The sequence below is a fragment of the Xenopus laevis genome, chromosome 4L (genome assembly GCF_017654675.1).
Source record: "Xenopus laevis strain J_2021 chromosome 4L, Xenopus_laevis_v10.1, whole genome shotgun sequence".
Lineage (NCBI taxonomy): Eukaryota > Metazoa > Chordata > Amphibia > Anura > Pipidae > Xenopus > Xenopus laevis.
The window spans coordinates 124,885,694-124,906,236 of NC_054377.1; the positions used below are offsets into that span (position 1 = coordinate 124,885,694).

At 38.7% G+C, this 20,543-nt stretch overlaps 1 protein-coding gene across 1 annotated transcript in view; it reads right to left on the bottom strand.

The window, feature by feature from the left end:
• Positions 1 to 359: 359 nt before the first annotated feature.
• Positions 360 to 20,543, bottom strand: part of cdhr4.L (cadherin related family member 4 L homeolog) — a 34,522-nt gene continuing 14,338 nt past the window's right edge. Inside the window, exons 7-20 of the mRNA XM_018258950.2 lie at positions 20,291 to 20,394; positions 18,784 to 18,917; positions 18,517 to 18,700; positions 15,685 to 15,835; positions 14,626 to 14,728; positions 13,194 to 13,406; positions 11,033 to 11,178; positions 9,768 to 9,912; positions 8,298 to 8,512; positions 7,729 to 7,868; positions 5,982 to 6,038; positions 4,741 to 4,849; positions 2,748 to 2,775; positions 360 to 619 (exon numbers count right to left, since the gene is read on the bottom strand). Coding sequence (XP_018114439.1) covers positions 564 to 619; positions 2,748 to 2,775; positions 4,741 to 4,849; positions 5,982 to 6,038; positions 7,729 to 7,868; positions 8,298 to 8,512; positions 9,768 to 9,912; positions 11,033 to 11,178; positions 13,194 to 13,406; positions 14,626 to 14,728; positions 15,685 to 15,835; positions 18,517 to 18,700; positions 18,784 to 18,917; positions 20,291 to 20,394 — 1,785 coding nt within the window. The 3' untranslated portion in view covers positions 360 to 563. The remainder of the gene's footprint in view (positions 620 to 2,747; positions 2,776 to 4,740; positions 4,850 to 5,981; positions 6,039 to 7,728; positions 7,869 to 8,297; positions 8,513 to 9,767; positions 9,913 to 11,032; positions 11,179 to 13,193; positions 13,407 to 14,625; positions 14,729 to 15,684; positions 15,836 to 18,516; positions 18,701 to 18,783; positions 18,918 to 20,290; positions 20,395 to 20,543) is intronic.

Genomic DNA, 20,543 nt, shown 5'->3' on the forward strand with positions numbered 1-20,543 from the left:
TTTAATAAATTTGAATATACTCAAAATTAGATTGGGAGGTTATTTAAGAAAAAAATCAGATATCTAATATTACCGACCCAAAAACTTGAATCGAATTCTAATCGAGTTAGACTTAACCTGAATCAAGTCTTTTCTCAGAAAAAAACTTGAATGTCAGGAAGGCATCATCAAATGGGTCACTGGACCTCTCCCGTTGACTTATACATGAACTTGGCAGGTTTTAGGTGGCGAATAGTGGAACTCTAATTATTCCCAGGGTATAGGTTTGGTAAATCTCAAAATTTGAAACAAGTTTGGATAATTCACAATTCGAATTTGAGAGTTTTTACCAAAAAAGAATTTGAAAATTCAAATTTACTATTCGACCCTTAATAAATCTGCCCCTAAGTGTAAAAAATACAATACTAATACAATAATTATAATACAATACAATAATCTTTGAATGAAGATTGTAGATCAATAACAGCAGCTCAATAAGGGGTAAATACAACCGTTGAACATTAGGGTGGCAAACATTTATATGTAAGTAAAGTGCAGAAGGTTCCCAAACTCCTGGTTCATTGTCACAGCCAGCGCCTCTCCCCAGTGTGACTGTTGAAAAGATATTCTCTTCCCGTAACTAGAAAAAAAGGTTGTTTTTTTTATTAAGCACATAGTATGGCAATGTCTCTATGTTATCATTCATAATATTACATATAATTAATACAGTTACATTATCTATTCTGTACAATTCTGTACCCTGTACAATCAGCACATTGATGTTTGCATTACGGTGAGAAAACCTAGCCACAATATATGCTCAATGCCTTAGAGAGGCAAGGAGAACCTCAATTACCCCACCCTTAGTAACTGCTTTGCCTGCCATGTAACTAGATGATGTGGATCCAATTTACCCCTGCCCTTGGTCCAGGCTCAGCAAATAACACAACAAGAAATAGAGAAGGTCAACTTTGACCCTGTATTATCTTGCAACATAATTTTACATCAACATACGAGAGGGACCGCTCCAAACTCACAACCCTGTGGCTGCTCCCATAAATGCAGATGTGTCTAAAATTACCTCATTTCGGGGATTACCATAATCTCCTATAATTAATCCATTCCCAGTTTGATGTGGATGAATACATATTTGGCATAGAGTGGTGGTACGTGTTATCCATAAATTTCTATAAATCCCACCATATCTCCCACTCCAACGTCAAAATGTACCGTACTCTGTAAATATTTGTTTCCCTCACTTGTCATGTATCAATATAGGTATGTAATATCATGTCTCATGTTCAGACCCTTTGGTACTCTCGTTTCCATCTTAAGAATCCAAAATGCCTCTCTTACAGTACATTTTGACGTTGGAGTGTGAGATATAGCGGGATATATCGATATTTATGGATATTAATTAATCATTTTTCCTGCACACGTACCCCCATTCTACGCCAAATATGTATTCACCCACACCAAACTGGGAATGGATTAATTATAGGAGATGACGATAATCCCCGAAATAAGGTAATTTTAGACACATTTGCACTTATAATGAAATGGATACCTAAGAATTAGTTATAAATTTAAAGGCGGAAAGATATAATAGGAAACAAGATATAGACTAGGTAAGATAAGGACACATAATATACAGGAAGCATTGCAATAAATACATATTGAAGATATAAGCACACGGAGTTCCCCAGGATTATATTTGGTTTTATTAGGTTTGAGTTTTTAACTGAGCATTAAATGTTTTCATCAACATAAATAAGAAATGCAGTGCATCCTATTACATATATAAATATATATATACAAGAGGTCCTCTGCACTCAACCCATTACCAATATGTTAAGGTCATTGAGATATTTTGTGCCTTAAAGAAGAAGGGAAGTCCTTTTTACACGGGGGTGACAAAAGTTAGGCACCCCCAAATGATTGCATTTACTTACTTGACACCCCGGGCCAGTTAGGGTTGCCACCTGCATGGTTTTGACTAGGACAGCCTGGTTTTTTGGGCTGCACGGGTCAAAACTGCCTGCCCGGTTTCCAAATTTTTCCATGGGGCAAAAACGTGGCAGTTGCACCTATCAGGAGAAAACTGCAACAGCCCAGGATTCTTCCAGCGAGCACCACAGAGTTATAGTTTTCCTGCTTCTTTCTTCAAATTTCCCGGGGCAGACGCATGCGCAGTAGAATGAAATAGCTGGCTTTTTCCTAAACGTTCAACTTTTCTATCTACTGTGCATGTGCAGCTGTGAGAAGAAAGAAGAAGCCGGAAGACGATCGCTCCGTGGTGCTCACTGGAAGAATTCTGGGCCTTGCAGTTTTGTCCTTATAGGACCACCAGCCCTAGGTGTCAGGTAAGTAAATGCGATCACTGGGGGTTGGTTAACTTTTGGCACCCCAAAACTTCTCCTTTAAGCTACTAAAAAATGAATTATCCTTTAAACAAAACAGGGATTGTTTGTCCATATATTGCAATATATTTCAACTGGCCAACCACGTAAAAGTCATCCATGGTCTGGCCAGTCCTGCGCTCAATTTTCAAATGATTCAGTAAGAATTCAGTTTCTTCATTATTCATTTTGCACAGGGAATACATTTTACCTGCAATTTAATTGCTGTTTTCAAGGTTAAAATTCCCAAACATGGTTGCCCTTTTATTGGCCACCACTGGGATCACCTGACTATAGTTGGATTTACTGTTTATATTTGAATGACTAAACGACTTGTTATTTCTTGACAATAATAAAGTGAAGGTTTACCTGGATCTTGAGCTCTGCCATCAAATTGCTGTGGGAATAGAGAAACATAATGTAAAACTAAGCCATAAATAGTCAATAGCCCTCTATCAATGTTATAAATTCACTGAAATAAATCCATGCCTAGAACGTAAGTGGGACATTCTATTATACGGTAAGCCAATTTAGATTCAATTTCTTTGTTGTTTGTATGACATTTCTGCTTTCTAGCACCATTCCTTATGAACTGTGGATCTCAGTAGATTGCTTAGTGATTTTAATCATAATCTAAGTAATATACTATAAATTGTCACTCATTGTTATCATGCTTACAGTAAGATGGTATTCTTAGAATATATTTAGTTATAGAAATATATATATATATATATATATATATATATATATATATATATACACACATATATATATATATATATATATATTTATCAAAACGAGTTGTTGCTTGGTTGCTATGGGTAACTGATTTGGTGTAATTTAGCATCCTTGTAAATTAACTGCTGTGATTTCCTTCTTCCTACTGCTCCATGCAAGTCTGATTTGTGCAAAGTTTCACTGGAAGCATACCTCCAGTCTCATTGCCATAACAAGTGTCTCAGCAGGCATATGATTCTCGGGCTGCAGTGTAGGTGCAGACTTAGGAAACATATTTGGCACTTGACTTTGCAAATACTGTGACTCCTATTTGGGTGCAGAGAGTTTCTGCACAACTAGAACTATACAGTTCGCTTTGTGCATAAGGAATTTCATTTGCCACTGTGTATAAGGCTTCTTTTCGAACTCAATTGGTCCTAGTCAATTGCAAGCTAAACTAATATAACCTGAGTGAAGTTTGCCAAATGATGTCTAATTTTCCAGGATAAAAAAAATCACATTCTAAGCTTAGTTATTTATGTAAACTAAACTTTCAAACCTATTTCTCTTAAGATACTTTTGCAGCTCCCCCTGATAGCCTTCTGCTGTTGATGAGTTGCTATGAGCAAGAAATAAATGTAAGTTGGGCAACAGTATTCTAAAGTTTTACTCTCCCTGTCTACTATAACCAACTAGCTTTGGCATATGGCGCCCACTCTTCCTACCTATAACTGATGCTTTTGTGGCCCTTGTTGCACAATTTTCACATCCCTGAAGATTAGGGATGCACAGAACCCTGCATTTTTGGCTTCGGCCGAAAACTGAAACAAATCAGAACCCTTCCGCAGCACTGGACATGCAGATGTGCCAATGGAAAATCCACTTGAAGGGTTCAGATTTGGTTCTGCCAGGCTCTTTGATTTGGCCACAGACCGCAGCACCACACTGGTAACCAGGGGAAGCAAAAATGCAACTCCTAGTAACGTTAAGAGCTGAATTTCTGTTTTTTAAACCAGAAATTCGGCTTTTCTAGTGCAGAGAACACAATTGCATTTCTCTGCACTAGCAATAGTTCGGATTTGGCCGAATCTGGAGCCAAATCTGGGATTTACTGCACCCCTAAAAGCTCATATCCAAAAGTTTTCATGTTATCATCACTAGAACACTGGTCTAACCTTCAGTGAGAAGCGCGAACGCCGTTTATTTTTTCAAGTATATAGTGTTCGGATTCAGTTTGGCCAGATTATTGCCAAAAATAACTTGGATTGAGTCCAGGATTCAGTGCATCTATACTGAAGACAACTCAGATTCAAAAGTTTTCATGTTATCATCACTAGAGCACTGATTCATCCTTCAGTGCAACTAAGCTACTGTCCTGCAGCATCCATACTGTATGACACTATCCTAGTTATCTGAACTGTTGCTGAGGCTTTCAGAACAATGACAATTGGAACATATTCCATAACAAATGGTATTCATAAACTATCCTTATTACTTTCACTTTCCTAATCCAGTGCAGTAGTGGCACACTCTTATTAACAGAGAAAGGATCAAGACCCATTTGCTAGGACTATGGTATACTAATATAAGATAAATACAATATAAAGTCATTTATAATGAAAGCAAATATAATGACTTTTTGTACCAAGCTCAGAGGGCTAAGTGGGGCAATGTCTTTTTTCTCCTTGTTTGGTGGTTGCTCCGGTGGTGGATCTTTAGGCACCTCTGCTGCTCGATCCACACCTGTAAGGGAACTGAAAAATAGAAGACAGGCAATTCTAGATTTGTTTAAGAGACAGGCAACTGGACATTATGGAGGATGGATGTCAGAGTTCCGAGTTTGTTTAAGAGACAGCAGATTATTGGTACTTTAGTACTTAGCCGTTGGTGGATGAAAGCAAAATGCAGTCATATTTACACACCTCAGCACATTTACAAAGCTCGAGTGAAGTATTCGAATTAAAAAAACTTCGAATTTCGAAGTGTTTTTTTGGCTACTTCGACCATCGAATGGGCTACTTCGACCTTCGACTACTACTTCGACTTCGAATCGAACGATTCGAACTAAAAATCGTTCGACTATTCGACCATTCGATAATCGAAGTACTGTCTCTTTAAGAAAAACTTCGACCCCCTACTTCGGCAGCTAAAAGCTACCGAAGTCAATGTTAGCCTATGGGGAAGGTCCCCATAGGCTTGCCTGCGTTTTTTTTGATCGAAGGATATTCGTTCGATCGTAGGATTAGCGCTAAATCGTTCGACTTCGATATTCGAAGTCGAACGATTTTAGTTCCTAGTCGAATATCGAGGGTTAATTAACCCTCGATATTCGACCCTTAGTAAATCTGCCCCTTAACCTACACATTCACACAGATTTTAGTACAAAAATCTAAATAATTCTCATAATATCATTGGTCCAGTCATATGCAACCTGTGGCCCCAAATAAATCTGCAGCTCCTTCCACCCTACTTTAAATTGGACCATGCAGGGAAACAGAGTTGTTTCTGCTGCAAGAGTGTTGGAAAGGCAATCTGTGTAGTGAGTGATATGACTGAGCTATTTGTTTAATGTAGAGGGATTTTCATAGTTCAAGGACTGTGCATGATTTAAAACAGATGTAAAATAAACTGTTGTTTAGAAAATATAAGCTTGCTCCCTACCACAATAATGCTTTCATTTATCCTGACTAAAGATAGTGCCGAAGATCTTTGCATGTATCCAAGGTTGGGGGGCTATCAGAAGATGATCAGACATGTTTTTAAAATGTTTAAATGTTTTCAGTAGTAGAAATGCTCTAATTTGCCAAGAGGCCCCTTTTCTAGACAACCCCTTGTCCTAAGCATTGTGAATATATAGATCCCATACCTGCATTTTTTTGAACTCACCTGTCTTTCAGTAATGGTTGTGTTGCCTCTTGTGCACCAGAAGAACAGATTGTGCATCTAGAAATAAAAATGAGTCTGCTTGTTAATAGAATACTAAGCAATCATTAACAAACAAATATCACTACATCAGTAAACAATTATCACTACAGAGAAATGCATGTCCCCCTATCTATCAAAAAGCATATCTAGAGGCAATGACAAGTTTTTATTACAATTTGATTCAATGATGTATGTGCCAACTGACAACAGTAGGCCACAACCTGCCCTGGATTATTCCCTCTCATATAAAAGCCTTTGTTTAGAGCACCTAAAATTGTCTTCCAATTCTCCTATAAAGTTGGTCATACATGGGCAGATTTTGTTGCTGCTCGGTGAATGATCCTATTGGCTAAAGGATCGTTTGAAGGAATGATTCACCCATCCATGGTAAACAATATGTAAAGGAGACTTTGGGGCATATTTATCAAAGTCATTCAGTCCACTAGTGTGAAATTCGAATTTTCACTTTGACCCTTAATAAATCTGACCCCTAATATATAAGGCTGTCTGTTCCTTTGATTACTTTCGCAAAAGGCATGCACAGTGAACAATCGTTTAACAATGAATAACTGTATGTACCATCCACAATACAATCGTTTGCACTCCATCAATGTAACGATAAGTAGAAGATTTTATTGGATTGTGCTAAAAATGGTCATTTCACACTACGAAATTTGCCCATGTATGGCCACCTTAATAAGAATAGCTGCCCAGCAGAGGACTTGCAATCAATGCTGCAATACTCTTAGAAGGCAATGGGAGCAAATTAGGGTATGTGCCTTGAGGTTTCTGGAATATATGCATTTTAAAAAACGATAGTAGGATACGTAGTGCTGTACAGTTTTACAGCATAGGAAAGTACACACCAGGTGGACAAACAGTGCAGTAAATATTAAATAAATATGCTAAGATTATGGTGCATATTTACTAAAAAAATTATTTTGATTATTTCCAAGAATCTCTAAAAAAGCATGTTTTTTTTTATTAAGTGTAAAAATCACGAAAACCACTAATACAAAACTTTGGCAGGTAAAAGTTATTGAGGTACTATAGAAGTCAATGGGAGCTGCCCTGATCCTATTGGAACGTTTTAAATCAATTTGGACATTTAGAGGTTTTTGTATTGTTTTTTCCGCTAGGAATTTCTCGAAAAACTCACATTTCTATAGGTTTATGAGGTGTTCGTATTTTTTTAGCTAATTTTCAGCCTAATTTTCCATTTGTACTTTTTTTATTCAGATATCTTAATAAATGTCGTGACATTCGTATTTTTAGAGATTGTGGGTGTAGTTGTGGTTTCAAAAACCTCTAAAACCACTAAAATCCAGCCTTTGATAAATAGACCCCTAAGTGTAATTTGTGAAGAGACACAGTAACAAAGAAGTGTCTCCCACATAGAGATTACAGTCTAAGGGCAGAGACACACGTGGCAATTCGGGGAGGCAACTTCGGATGACTTCGAAAAACTAAGCGATCCGAGTGCCATCCCGCCGGCGATTTTCATTCTAGCTGGTGGGAAGGCAGGTGAGGCAGTTCTGGGGGATGAGTCGACCCGAAGAAGAGGAGATTTGTCGCCTGGCGACTAATCTCCCCAAATTGCCGCATATGTCTCTGCCCTAAGTGGGTAGTTAATATACAGGCATAAATAGCCCTTGTGCTGGAGTAAGGCTCCAGGGTCAATTGATTCTACCATTATAACAATACTTACCCTTTAGTTAATTTCCAGGCTAGCAGTGCAAGGCCTCCAAGAAGGAGCAAACCTGTGATTGTCAGGACCACCATAAACCAAACGTCAGGTTGCCAGTATGTCACTGTCCCATACACAATCCTTGTTTGTTTTTGTGGAGTCTGCAGAAAAATTAAGAGAACTCAGCTGAATTTCATCTAGAAAGGATTTTCTATGGAAGTACAATTTAATATGTATGAGATGAGTTTTAATGGTGGCTTATAAACAAAAAGAAGATGGGTTTAATATGTGTCCAAGATGATACAGCAAAAAATTATAAATAAAGCTCAAAGTGAGAACTGGGAAACCCAGCCAGCTAAAAAGTATTTAATAATTAAAATGCTTAGTGCATGAGATATATTATAAGAGCTGTGACACACTGGAGATATTCACAGTTTTTCATTGGCTATTATTTTCTATGCTTTATCCCTAAAGGAGATATATACTCTATTTATAAATGGATTTTACATTCACTTTGTTTTTTTTTTGTTCAGTATGCATTGGTTACTTTCCATCATGTTAAATTAAGGATGTTCCATCTAACTCCTCACCGTGGTAGTTGACGTAGTGGTAGGTTGTGTAGTAGTCCACGGAACTACATTAACAATCACAGTTGCCGTAGTACTGTACTGAGGGGGGTTAGTGCTGTCTGTCACCAGGACCAGGAGTTCAAATGTCAAAGGATCGTTAATACCATTGTTGTTGTAGGAGAAAGGGTTGTGTCTTACACTGTTACCATTCATATAAAAACGATTATTAGTGTCACCTGTGAATAAAGCATATGATACTCTCTATAGTGAATATATTTATACTGAATCGTAAAAATTAGTTGCCACATGGCTTGCTGTTAAATGGCCACAAATTTAAAGACAAATGTAGGTAACAATTAACTAAGGAATTCTGCTCTGCTATGCGTTGCATTTTGGTAATGTCCCACACAACTGTTTCTGGTGCTATGAGCGCCTTCTTTTAAGCAGCCCTAGCACCCAAAATGACCATCCATAAATATTTTTCTGCAATTATTGCTTATCAAGTCATGGAATCACTACTTATCAGACTGTTCAAGTGTAAGTCTATAGGAGGTGGTTTTGAGTACTGCACACTGGAACTATATATATATATAGTGCACTTGGACTGGGGTGAATTGTGAGATCCTCTCTCCGTTTAATTTTTGTTACTGCATCATTATATTTTTTTTTTTGTTACTGCACCATTATATTTTGGCAGTGCTTATATAATTTGTTTTGGCATTCTCCACCATTTTCTACAATTACTGCACACTGGAAGCCAATCCTCCAAGTTCTGGATTCCAGGGAGCATGCTCAACGCTGCCTGACTTGTACAGTCCAGGCAAAATACATTAAAAAAATGGAGCAAACAGGAAACAATCCCTAAATGTCTATATGCCAGAAACACACAGCAAGTATAGTTGTACACCACAGCCTTTCCCAGACAATGCAGACAACTCTTCCGCCTGCTCTCTAGACAGGGGTGTAACTACAGAGGAAGCAGACCCTGCGGCCACAGGGGAGCCCAGGAGGTATAGGGGGTCCATGAGGCCCTAATTCATATATAATTTCAATGAATATTGGTAAAACATGTCAACCTCTAGACATTTTGGGGGCCTGAAAAGTAATTTTCTGTGGAGCCCTTTATCTAGTTACGCTATTGCTTCTAGAGTAGCTTCTCCTGTATTTGATTGCTTTGATTAAAGGAAAAGAGCTAAACTTTATGTGGCCTTTACTTTGCAAGATAAAAGGAGCGTGGTCTGACTGTGGTTTAGTGCCAATCTTTCCTAGTGAAAAGTACATCTTGATTATATGAATTAAATAGAATATCCTTGCCACGTCATTTATAGAAAGTCCACAAAAATAATAAAATATTTTAGCAGATACAAACTCATAATTTCCCAGTATAACTTTGAAACAAAATAATGTAAAATACGCCACTGAAAAGAACACAATGCAATTTATTTTATCGTGCTTGTAATACAAAATAAACCCAGAACTAAGTATATGTACCACCAACGATGGTGTAGGTCAGCACTGAAGTGACATCATTGTCCTTGCAATTCAGGGACTGGACATTGGCTGTGGTACTGAGGGTGGAGTAAATGGTTGTTAAGTAATATGGAGGAGTGCAGAATGGAGGGTTGTCATTATAATCCTGAAAAATACAAAGGCATAGAATCAGTATTTTTGATGAACCTAAAGTTGAGAGGTGGGGTTGGTATATACGACCAGGGTTAGAGAACAGGGATGTCCAAATGGCAGTCCCCCAGTCCAGCTAGTATGCCCTCGCAGTTATAGTTCAGCAGTACTGAAAATAATTTTTTACATTATCCCCTTATTAAGAATTACATTTATAATAAGGCATATTAAAGCATAAGTACACATCTTTGTAAAATCACGTCAATAGTATTTTGAGTAGAAATAATAGCAAAAACCTGATGTGCTCTTCACCTAAATTTCCAATTTCCAGGTGCAGAACTCAGCTAGTCCCTGGACCACCTGAAGCACTTAAAGGGTGTGCTTTTGCACCACGTAGTGCTATTGCAGCTCAGGTTAAAAGTAAATGACAATTTACAGTATCTCTTGTTCAGATAAAGAAGATTAAATAATCTGTTCATGTTATTCTTGAATCCAAAGAAGATGTGAGGACCTCCATGTTATTCTTGGCCAAAGTTTACTGAGGGGCCCATTTACTTTGCTCGAGTGAAGGAATAAAATAAAAAAAAACTTCGAATTTCGAATGTTGTTTTGGCTACTTTGACCATCAAATTGGCTACTTCGACCTTCGACTTCGAATACAATGATTCGAACTATAAATCGTTTGAATATTCGACCATTCGATAATCGAAGTACTGTCTCTTCGACCCCCTACTTCGCCACCTAACACCTACCGAGGTGCAATGTTAGCTATGGGGAAGGTCCCCATAGGCTTGCTAACAATTTTTTGGTCGAAGAAAATTGTTCGAATATCGATACCCTTGATATTCGACCATATGTAAATCTGCCCCTTAATCTAGATTTTTTAATTTTGAAAGTACTGTATATCTGGAGTCTGTTAGAGGTGATTTTGCCCATTAACATAATGTCTCAATTTACTAAAAATATGAGCAGGGAGGTGCTATGATTTTGGAAGTCTGCAAGGAGTCTCTTTTATATTGGGTGCCTAATTGCTTGGGTGTTCCTAACCTTTACTCATTGCTATGGATCTACCTATTTTCTAACTCTGTCCCTATTGTTTTAATGTTGCCTACATTCATGTACATTATTTGACTTACCTGTACATTGATTGTTATGGTACAGAAGGTGGTCTTTTGGTTTTCTGGGTCAGGTTTGATGTCATTGTTCAGATCCACTACTTGGATTTTAAGTGAATAGGTGGTGGTAGTCTCATAGTCCAGAGGGCCAAGGAGATGAACCTCTCCTGGAAAAAAAAAACAGACTTTGCTTAGAGTCTGCAAGGTTTATGTGTCACTGTGACTGGACAGTAAACTTTTCACATGTACTTTATGTCTTTTTGCCTCAACATCATACTTCTTAGTAACTTTTTGCCCCATTGTAAAGACTGTAAAGTGTTTTTTTTTTCATTTGATGCAAAGCAGCAACCAAAGAGCTATACATTTTTATCAGTCAAGTGCAGTTATAATGATAGTAACTACGTAAATGATTGAAATTTGATGCATGTTGCTGCAATTGTGTTACAATATGGTCCTCATTCAATTATTATGCAGACTTTGGAGGAAAGGTGTAATATGCAACAGACTAAAATAGAATGGCAATTAGTCAGTAGTTTTGATCAGTCTTGATCATTTATGATAATGTCAACTAGTATTGTGCTAGGTTTTACTGAATGGCGGAAATGTTGCATTTGTTTGTGTAAAATGCAACAATTTTTTTACAGCTGGTTCCAAAGTTGGATTGAAGTTTTGTAATGTGTATCAACCAATTAAATTTTTTGCTTTCAGACAGTGCTATTTGCTGATTGATTGTGATGGCCTACTAAACGTTAAAGGGATTCTGTCATCAGAAAACATGTTTTTTTCAAAACACATCAGTTAATAGTGCTACCCCAGCAGAATTCTGCACTGAAATCCATTTCTCAAAAGAGCAAACAGATTTTTTTATATTCAATTTTGAAATCTGACATGGGGCTAGACATTTTGTCAATTTCCCAGCTGCCCCAAGTCATGTGACTTGTGCCTGCACTTTAGGAGAGAAATGCTTTCTGGCAGGCTGCTGTTTTTCCTTCACAATGTAACTGAATGTGTCTCAGTGAGACATGGGTTTTTACTATTGAGTGTTGTTCTTAGATCTACCAGGCAGCTGTTATCTTGTGTTAGGGAGCTGCTATCTGGTTACCTTCCCATTGTTCTTTTGTTTGGCTGCTGGGGGAGGAAAAGGGAGGGGGGTGATATTACTCTAAAGGTGGCCATACACGGGCCGATAAAAGCTGCCGACAGACCGTGTATGGGGGCCCCCGACGGGCTTCCTCGACCGAGATCTGGCCGAAAGTCGGCCAGATCTCGATCGGATGGGACTAAAAATACCGTCGGATCACGGCCGCATCTGTTCGTTGATGCGGTTCCGCGATCCGACCACCTGTCTGCTTTCGCTAGGATCCGATCGTTGGGCCCTAGGGCCCACGATCGGATCAGCCCGATATTGCCCACCTCAAGGTGGGCATATTGGAGGGAGATCCGCTCGTTTGGCGACATCGCCAAACGAGCGGATCTCTCCATGTATGGCCACCTTTACTTGCAGTACAGAAGTAAAGAGTGATTGAAGTTTATCAGAGCACAAGTCACATGACTTGGGGCAGCTGGGGAAATTGACAATATGTCTAGCCCCATGTCAGATTTCAAGATTGAATATAAAAACATCTGTTTGCTCTTTTGAGAAATGGATTTCAGTGCAGAATTCTGCTGGAGCAGCACTATTAACTGATTCATTTTGAAAAAAATTTTTTTTCCCATGACAGTATCCCTTTAAGTAAAACTTTGTACCCTTCGTTTTTTCTTATTATTCTGCAAGAGCAAGATGTCTTCAGAAAACCTTGGAACAATGTTATGGTACAGAATCCCATTTCCTTCAAAATTATAATTATTCTCCTATCACTAAGATAAATAAAACAACACAAGAGCATGCCCCTTTGTGCTCATGCACAGACCGCTTCTACCTATGGTCTGGCTGTGCACTGCTTTTCATGGCAGATAATATATCTGGTGCATGGTGCAAAGTGCAGCAGTGGGTGGAACACAGTCTTATCCTTACTGCCTGCCATAGGCCAGGTGATAAGTACAGAGCCCAATTGTGGCCTGCACCCCTGCCACTCCCTAACTTCTGTACGTCTTAATGAGGCATTGGGTCTTATCTTAACCTCCTTTTCAGGATTAAACCTAGTTATTTTAATCATATTTCATGAAGGAGCAGTGATCTTACCATTGCGAGGATTGATGTAAAAGGCAGGTGGATTAGTTCCTCCTTGGATGCTGAATTCTACATTGTTAAACTTGTAGTCCGCATCGGTGCCATTCACCTGACCGACAACAGTTCCAAACGGGGCATTCTCATTCACAGAGTAAACGAAAGGTCCATTGCACACAGGGGGGTATTGATTCACGGGAGTGACAGTGACAAACACAGGAATATTGGCTAAGAGGAAAAAAAGATTTATGTGTGTGTGTTTTTTTAATATATATATCTGTGGTAGCTGTATAATGCAGAAATACAAACAAATAATCAGTGTCAGTTTGTTCTCAAAGAAATAGGGAATGGCCATGATATAGGCCAAATGTTTAGTAGCATGAGGGCCCACTGACACCTGGGCCCACCGGGAGTTCTCCCGGTATCCTGGTGGGCCAGTCCGACACTGATTGAGTGTGCATTAATGCATCTCATTAAAGTTAGTTGCATGCTTGTGGCGAGCACCAATTAGGGGAAAATACTGCACATGTCTGAAATGTGTACAGTACCCTACATTTGTAAATGAGCCCTTAGAAATTAGCCTTTAGGGCAGAAACACACATGAAGATTCGGGGAGATTAATCGCCCGGCAACTAATCGCCTCTTCTTTCTGGGGGCCGACTGATCCCCCGAACTGCCTCCCTGCTGGGTAAAAGCTAAATCGCCGGCGGGATGGCACTCATGAGGCAACTTTGGGCGACTTTGGAAAACTAAGCGCTCCGAGTACCATCCTGCCGGAAATTTAGATTCTAGCTGGTGGGGAGGCAGTTTGGGGAAATTAGTCGCCCAAAGAAGAGGTGATATGTCGCCAGCCGACTAAATCTCCCCGAACCTTTTCATCGGTCTCTGCCATTAGTGTTTTAAAGTCTTAAAACTTTTAGGGTTTGGATTCATGTCTACTTACTGTTATTGATACAATTTCAAAGAGCACAGACCCAGCTGAATCCTGAACACAATCCTGGATTTGGTTCATCCCCACACATAGCATGGCCAATTCAAAACAGATCCTGAATTTTATTTTGCATATTTGTTTTGTTTTTATTGCATGGGCGGTAATATATATTTAAAAATAAAAAGCACAATACTGTATGTTATCAATCAAAGGAACTCTGACAGTAAATGTTAAGTATAGTGACATTGCTGTCACTGGCAGGCACCTTCCAAACTGTAGTGAATGGGTATCATTATACCTATGAGACACAGGAACGAGTTAAGTAATGTCTGCCTTCAGTGACACTTACAGCAGCAAGAAGAGAGCAGCTATAAAGTCTGTGGTACTAATTCCTTGCTTCTTAATCACTATAGTTTTCATTGAAAAGCCTGGGGTGGAGGAGACAGCAAATTGTTGGTTTTGCTGCTGTATATGTACAAGTGGTTTGGGAAAAAAGATGTTGAAAATGGTACTCACTGATAAGTGGAGGAGAGCCACCATCACTCACAACAACGGTGGCTGCATACTGGAAATTTAAACTGGCCATTTCAGCAGAATCATAGGTTAAGGTCTGGTTAACCTAAAAAAAATAGAATGGCTATTTTAATTTATATGTCCTGGATGTAATAGTATACAGCCTACCTGTATACAGAAGTTCTATTTATCCACCTTAATGTGTACAATTTAAAATGCTTGGTGTGATACTGTCCATTTGGCAATAGTGATACTGTACATCTGGCATTAGTAAATGAAAAGAACAATACAAATCAATGTTTATATTATATAGTATTCAGCACTCTGCTCTATCCCGCAGAACTAAACTTACCTATCAGGATACCAGGTAATACCAAGTGGACTCCGATGCTGGTAGACCCTGATTTCTTTCTCTAGAAGGGTGCTTATGTATTGGCTGCAGGCTGCTTTCTCTTCAGGCATGTCACAACGCTGTATGCCATTTACATTTTTCTGTCCAATATATTGTCTACACCTAAGGCTTCATCAATTGGAATATGTATTGATAACTCTGAATCCAGTCCCTTTGCTGCACAGCTAAGCCATGTTTGCAGAGTATGGATGGCATACACAGTGTACCTACAACCTGCTAGTCTATGTATGTGTAAAACAAAGCATGCTGAACAGTACACATCAAATCAGCAGATGGGTATACAAATCTTTAGCTGCCGCATTGCCAAAGATTATTGTGTTAAATTGAGGCTAATGAGATGTGGGGAGCAGGCAAAATGGAAGCTAGGGTACCAGAAGACAGAAAAGGGATGATGGGAGGTTCAGGAGATGCAAAATGCAAAAAGTAAGGGTAGAGCCTTAAGAAGCAGACGATGAGAAAGCAGAAGAGAAAAAAAAGTATAAGTATGATAGCCAAAATAAATAAAATAAACAGTATAACAACAGTTAAGAGAGATAAGAGAAAACCTTTGGAGCAAATGAACAAACAAGATTAACGTGTGTGGCCTGACTCCTTTTTCCAAGCATACAACATATCTTACACAGTAGTACAAGGTATGTGCCCGCTCTCACCAGTAGCTGTGACCCAGACATCCGGAAGGAGTACAGAGAGTTAGCATTAGGGATTATGCTGTAGGTGAGTTTTGTGCTGTTCACATCTGGATCTGTGCAAGTGAAACTCACAAGTAGTTGGTTAATGGGTGTTGTCTCTGGAACCGCAGTTCTGATCGGAAAGAATAAAATTATTAAAATCTCAGCACCCAATAGCTTCTATTTTAATCAGTTTAATGTGCACTATTGCTGCAGCAGTATAAAAATACAAAGGAACCTTACTGGATCCTTAATGTAGTCAGAGTCTGCCAGTACCAACATGTGGTTTTATACCTTGTGGAGTCCTTATACAATCTCTATAATTTAAGGGGATTTGAGAAACGCTCTTCATTGTTCACCACTCAGTAAAATGAAAAAACTAATAGGATATTACTTACTGTATGTCACAGAGGAGTTCCAAGACCATATACTCACACAAGGCCAGAGGCAGAGTGCTTTTTTACAGGTTATGGAACACCAAGGTGATTATTTTTTTTTATAATGCACAAGTTTTCAGTCACCTGTGCATGTGAGGATACATTTCTGGCATTTTTGCATACAGATGTATATCCAGACTTACAAATCCTCATACTGAAGGCATATTTGTAGTTTTGTTACTATTTAACAGATGTTTGGGTTGGGACACTATAATAAAGTGTCTCCTTTCCAGTCAGTGCCCTCCCTCCCGTGCCCCCTAGTCAAGAAACTGGGCTACTGCAGCTTATTATATTTTAGTGCTACCTTTTGCCACTAATATTGATGTATGCAGTTTAGTTAGAATCAAGTGCAATTCCCTTTTAATTATTATAAAAGGAGAAGAAAACTATTCAAATACATTTTGATTTAAAATTGATTCTATGGGAGATGGCTTTCTCACAATTTGGAGCTTTCCAGATAACAGGTTTCTGAATAAGTGATCCCATACCTGAACTAAAAACATTTACTAGTTATGTTGAAATTAAGGATATATGCACAATTTGTACCGGTACTGTTTTTATAAATGAAAAAAAAATCTTGGGGGGTGAACATGACTGTGGGGTCTGCTGTATGGTAGTTCCCCAGTATACACCTCTTTTTAAAATGTGCTCAATAAATAAGGCATGTGCTGAACATACTTTTTGCATATTGTTTTATTTAAGAAATATCAATTGTTTCTGTAATTTCTGGCACTTAAAAAGAATATGAAGGCAGTTCCTGAACCTGAAGAACTTCAAAGGAACTGATAAAACAAATGAAGTGCCCACTGAGAAGCCCCTGATAATAAGCTGCTCAAAGCCGACTGCTTACGGTAAGGTCACACTGGGGGATTTCGGGAGATTTAGTCGGCCGGTCAACTAATCGTCTCTCCTTTTGGAGCGACTAATCTCCCTGAACTGCTTCCCCCTGTCTTCCACCTGCTTGAATAAAAAAACGCCTGCGGCATGGCACTCGCAGCGCCTTGTTTTCCCAAGTCCTCACAAGGAAACTTCGGGCGACTTCAGAAAACAAAGCGCCACGAGTGCCATGCCGCAGGCGGTTTTTTATTCTAGCGGAAGACAGGGGGAAGCTGTTCAGGGAGATTAGTCGCTCCAAAGAAGAGACGATCAGTCGCCGGGAGACTAAATCTCCCCGAATCTCCCAGTGTCACCTTACCCTTAGAGAAGAGAGGGGTTGCTTCAAAGGTAGATAGGGAGCTCTGATTATATTTAGGAAAGGGTAAAGTCACTGAAAATAGCCCAACTTTATTGGTACTTTATAAATGGCAAAAAATAGGAAAATATGGATTTTTAAAAAATAAAACAAAAGGCAGAATGTAATTTCAACACAAGTCCAGGGACCAGGGTCCAGTCTAAATATACAGCTGTTCATACAAGATCTCAATCCTAAGTATTAATATTGATGTAACTGTTCTGTACCTTGCTAAGAGCTAAATGGTATTAAAAACTATGTCCTTTGGGAATGTAAATACCTTGTAAATACCTTGTAAACACCTACTTCTGTGCTCCGGAAATTAGTTTTTTAAAATCTTTTCATTGGCAGAATTTTGTAACCAATGACATCAGCACCTTCCCTGGAAACCATTCGCACTGTGCCCACCCACTACCTGCCCTCATAATTCATTGCACCACTTACTGCTACTTTCCATCATGCGATGGGAGTCCCAGGGGGTTCACTGTCAAAAATTAGGAATTGCTGAACTATAAATATTTTAATGAGCACCCAGCAGCAGGATTAGGGAATAGAGATATCAGTGAATGAAGCAACCTAGGGTTACTTATTAATTATTGGACCACGCAAGCTATACCCGTATGTGTATGCACTATACCCGTATTATTGGGGGTGTGCTGTAGGCCTTCCAATACTTAGTAAAACAAAGCAGTTAAAGGTTTAAAGAACAACCAAAAACAAAGGGCTCTCACTTAGCACCCAGTGCTTGTACTAGCTAGCTTGTGTTTGTTTTTATTCATAGGTTGTTCAGATTTGAAAATTATAAAACAAATTTACTATGAACTTGATATATGTGTTATTTTGGCGAGATGTTTTTCTTTTGTTAATAAAATGTTTTTTTATGAATGAAATGTGGACAGCAGTTAAAATGCCTAAGGGCAACCAATACTAAATTGTGAGTAAAAAAGCACTGGGTGCTGAGTGAGAGGCTTTTTGCTTTGTTTTCTTATAGGGTTAGCTGCAGGGAATCCTTTTGAGATATATATTGAGAGTGAGCTTTGTTCGATTCCACAATTACAGCCAGGTCTGCCATCATGAGGGTACAGGCAAGACTCTTATAAGGGGGCCAGTTGAAGAGCAAACTGCATATTTTGAAAATGTTCTTACGTAAATACGGCTGGGCTGCATGAAGGAGCTATGTCATTGACATCCAGCACAGTGATATTCACAGTAGCAGTGGCACTGTAGCTGCGTTGGTACATGTCATAAGCCCTCACTTGCAGAGAGGTGAAGGCCAACCCTGGTGTCTTCTCCAGATCCAGGTTATAAGAGGTCCGGATCGTCCCTGTGCCTACAGAGTAGAGATGTGCAATGTTGTATATGTTAGACTTGTAAAAATGCAAATTTCATAAATCAGTTACATATTGATGGTACCTGGTTGAATGTAATAGGCAGTGGTGGGCGTTATCATCTCATATACAATATTACTTGAGCCTTGAGCCTGTAGAATTGTGACAAAATAATTTGGGCCTCCATTCTCTGTGATGGTAACTGCTTTTGATGCCATCCTAGATTGTAAAGAAGATGTTTAAACACAGTGCCAGCAATCTTGAATCATTCCTGAGAAATAGAAAAAAGCCATGTGACCCTTGGATTCTTTCTAGATTTTATCTCAAAGACATTCTGAAGCAGAAAGGACAGCATCCTAATGCCATAGCTGGTTACTAATTGATTTCTTGTACCTATATCCCACGGCTATTTTGAGTCACTTTGGATGAAAGAATGACCTTCATATCCCAAAATCCCTTTCTATCACTGTTAATACATAGGATATACAATACTTAATGGGTGAAAAGTTCAATCCATTATAAAATAAATTTATTAGTAGGGATGCCAGGGGAAGTTGGTTTAAAGCAGAAATATCCTTTATCATATTTCATTAGCACACTATAGTGTCATAGTATCCACATGTTTGCCTGGTAATTATAGCATTACAGCATGCCTACACTCTTACTGAGGATTCGGTATAGATGCTTGAGGACAACTAAAGGTGGCAGATTTAAGCTGCTGATTTGGGTCTTTTAGACCAATTTGGCAGTTTATCAACCAGTGTATGGGGCCTTCCGAGGACCCCCACAACCAAAATCTGTCCAAAAATCTGGCAGATATCGATCGGGCAAGTTTAATTTTTTTTCTCTGATCAAGGACCGCATCGGCCTATTCCTGTCATTGTAATCTGATTGTTTGGCCCTAGGTCCAAACGACTGGATTAGCCCAATATCACTGTGCCTTTGGTGGGCATATCAGGAACTTTTGAGACTACTCAGGTCCCTGCTTCAGGCATTGTATAAAAGAAGTCCTGAAAACTCACGTTTTATAATCTGCTAAATTAGCCAGTAAAATGTATCACCTACCCTATATATTCTGGTTCTAATCACATCCTAACAAAGTTTGATGATATAAGATCCACAGATGATTAATTGCAAGAATATGATAATAAGGGAATAACACATAACATTGCGCAAAAAAATCTAGAAAAAAAAAAATCAAAACCAGAAACTAATCCTTGACAGCTCTGGCCATGCAGCAAAAGTTAGACTTTTTAGATTCAACATTTGGGTAGGTGCTACTTAGGGTTTACCAATGTTAAATATACATGAAGACATTTTTTGTAACAATCGCCCTACTATAGTTTTTCTTTTTGGCTGAGCTCTCCATCCACTGCACCAAGCTAAACCCACAATTAAGGGAATAAATGGCGTAGGAAAATATTGATTTTTATGCATTTGATAGGAGATCTTTTGCCTGACATTCATTGTTGAGAGGTAGAAAGGAACCTTAGAATAACATTTACAGTTTTTTGAATACCAGGTATACTGTACCAGGTAGTGCCACTATTTCTATGAACTTCCCACCACACAATCTCTCTTATCATTCTTACGTGATATTGATGGAGGTGGTAGTGACAGGTAGCACATTCACATTCAAGGTGCCAGTACAATTGTTTCCAAGTGAGTCTACCACTAGAATCTTCAGCTGATAGGTCTGTGAAATAAGACAATAAGCCAGGGAACCAGGAAGAGATATTAATACTGAGAATTTTATTTTAGAATGTAAATTAAATCTAAATAATGCAAATAAAAGTTTTACTCTTGGAATAAGGTAAATATTTTCTATGTCGGAAGAAAGGTTTG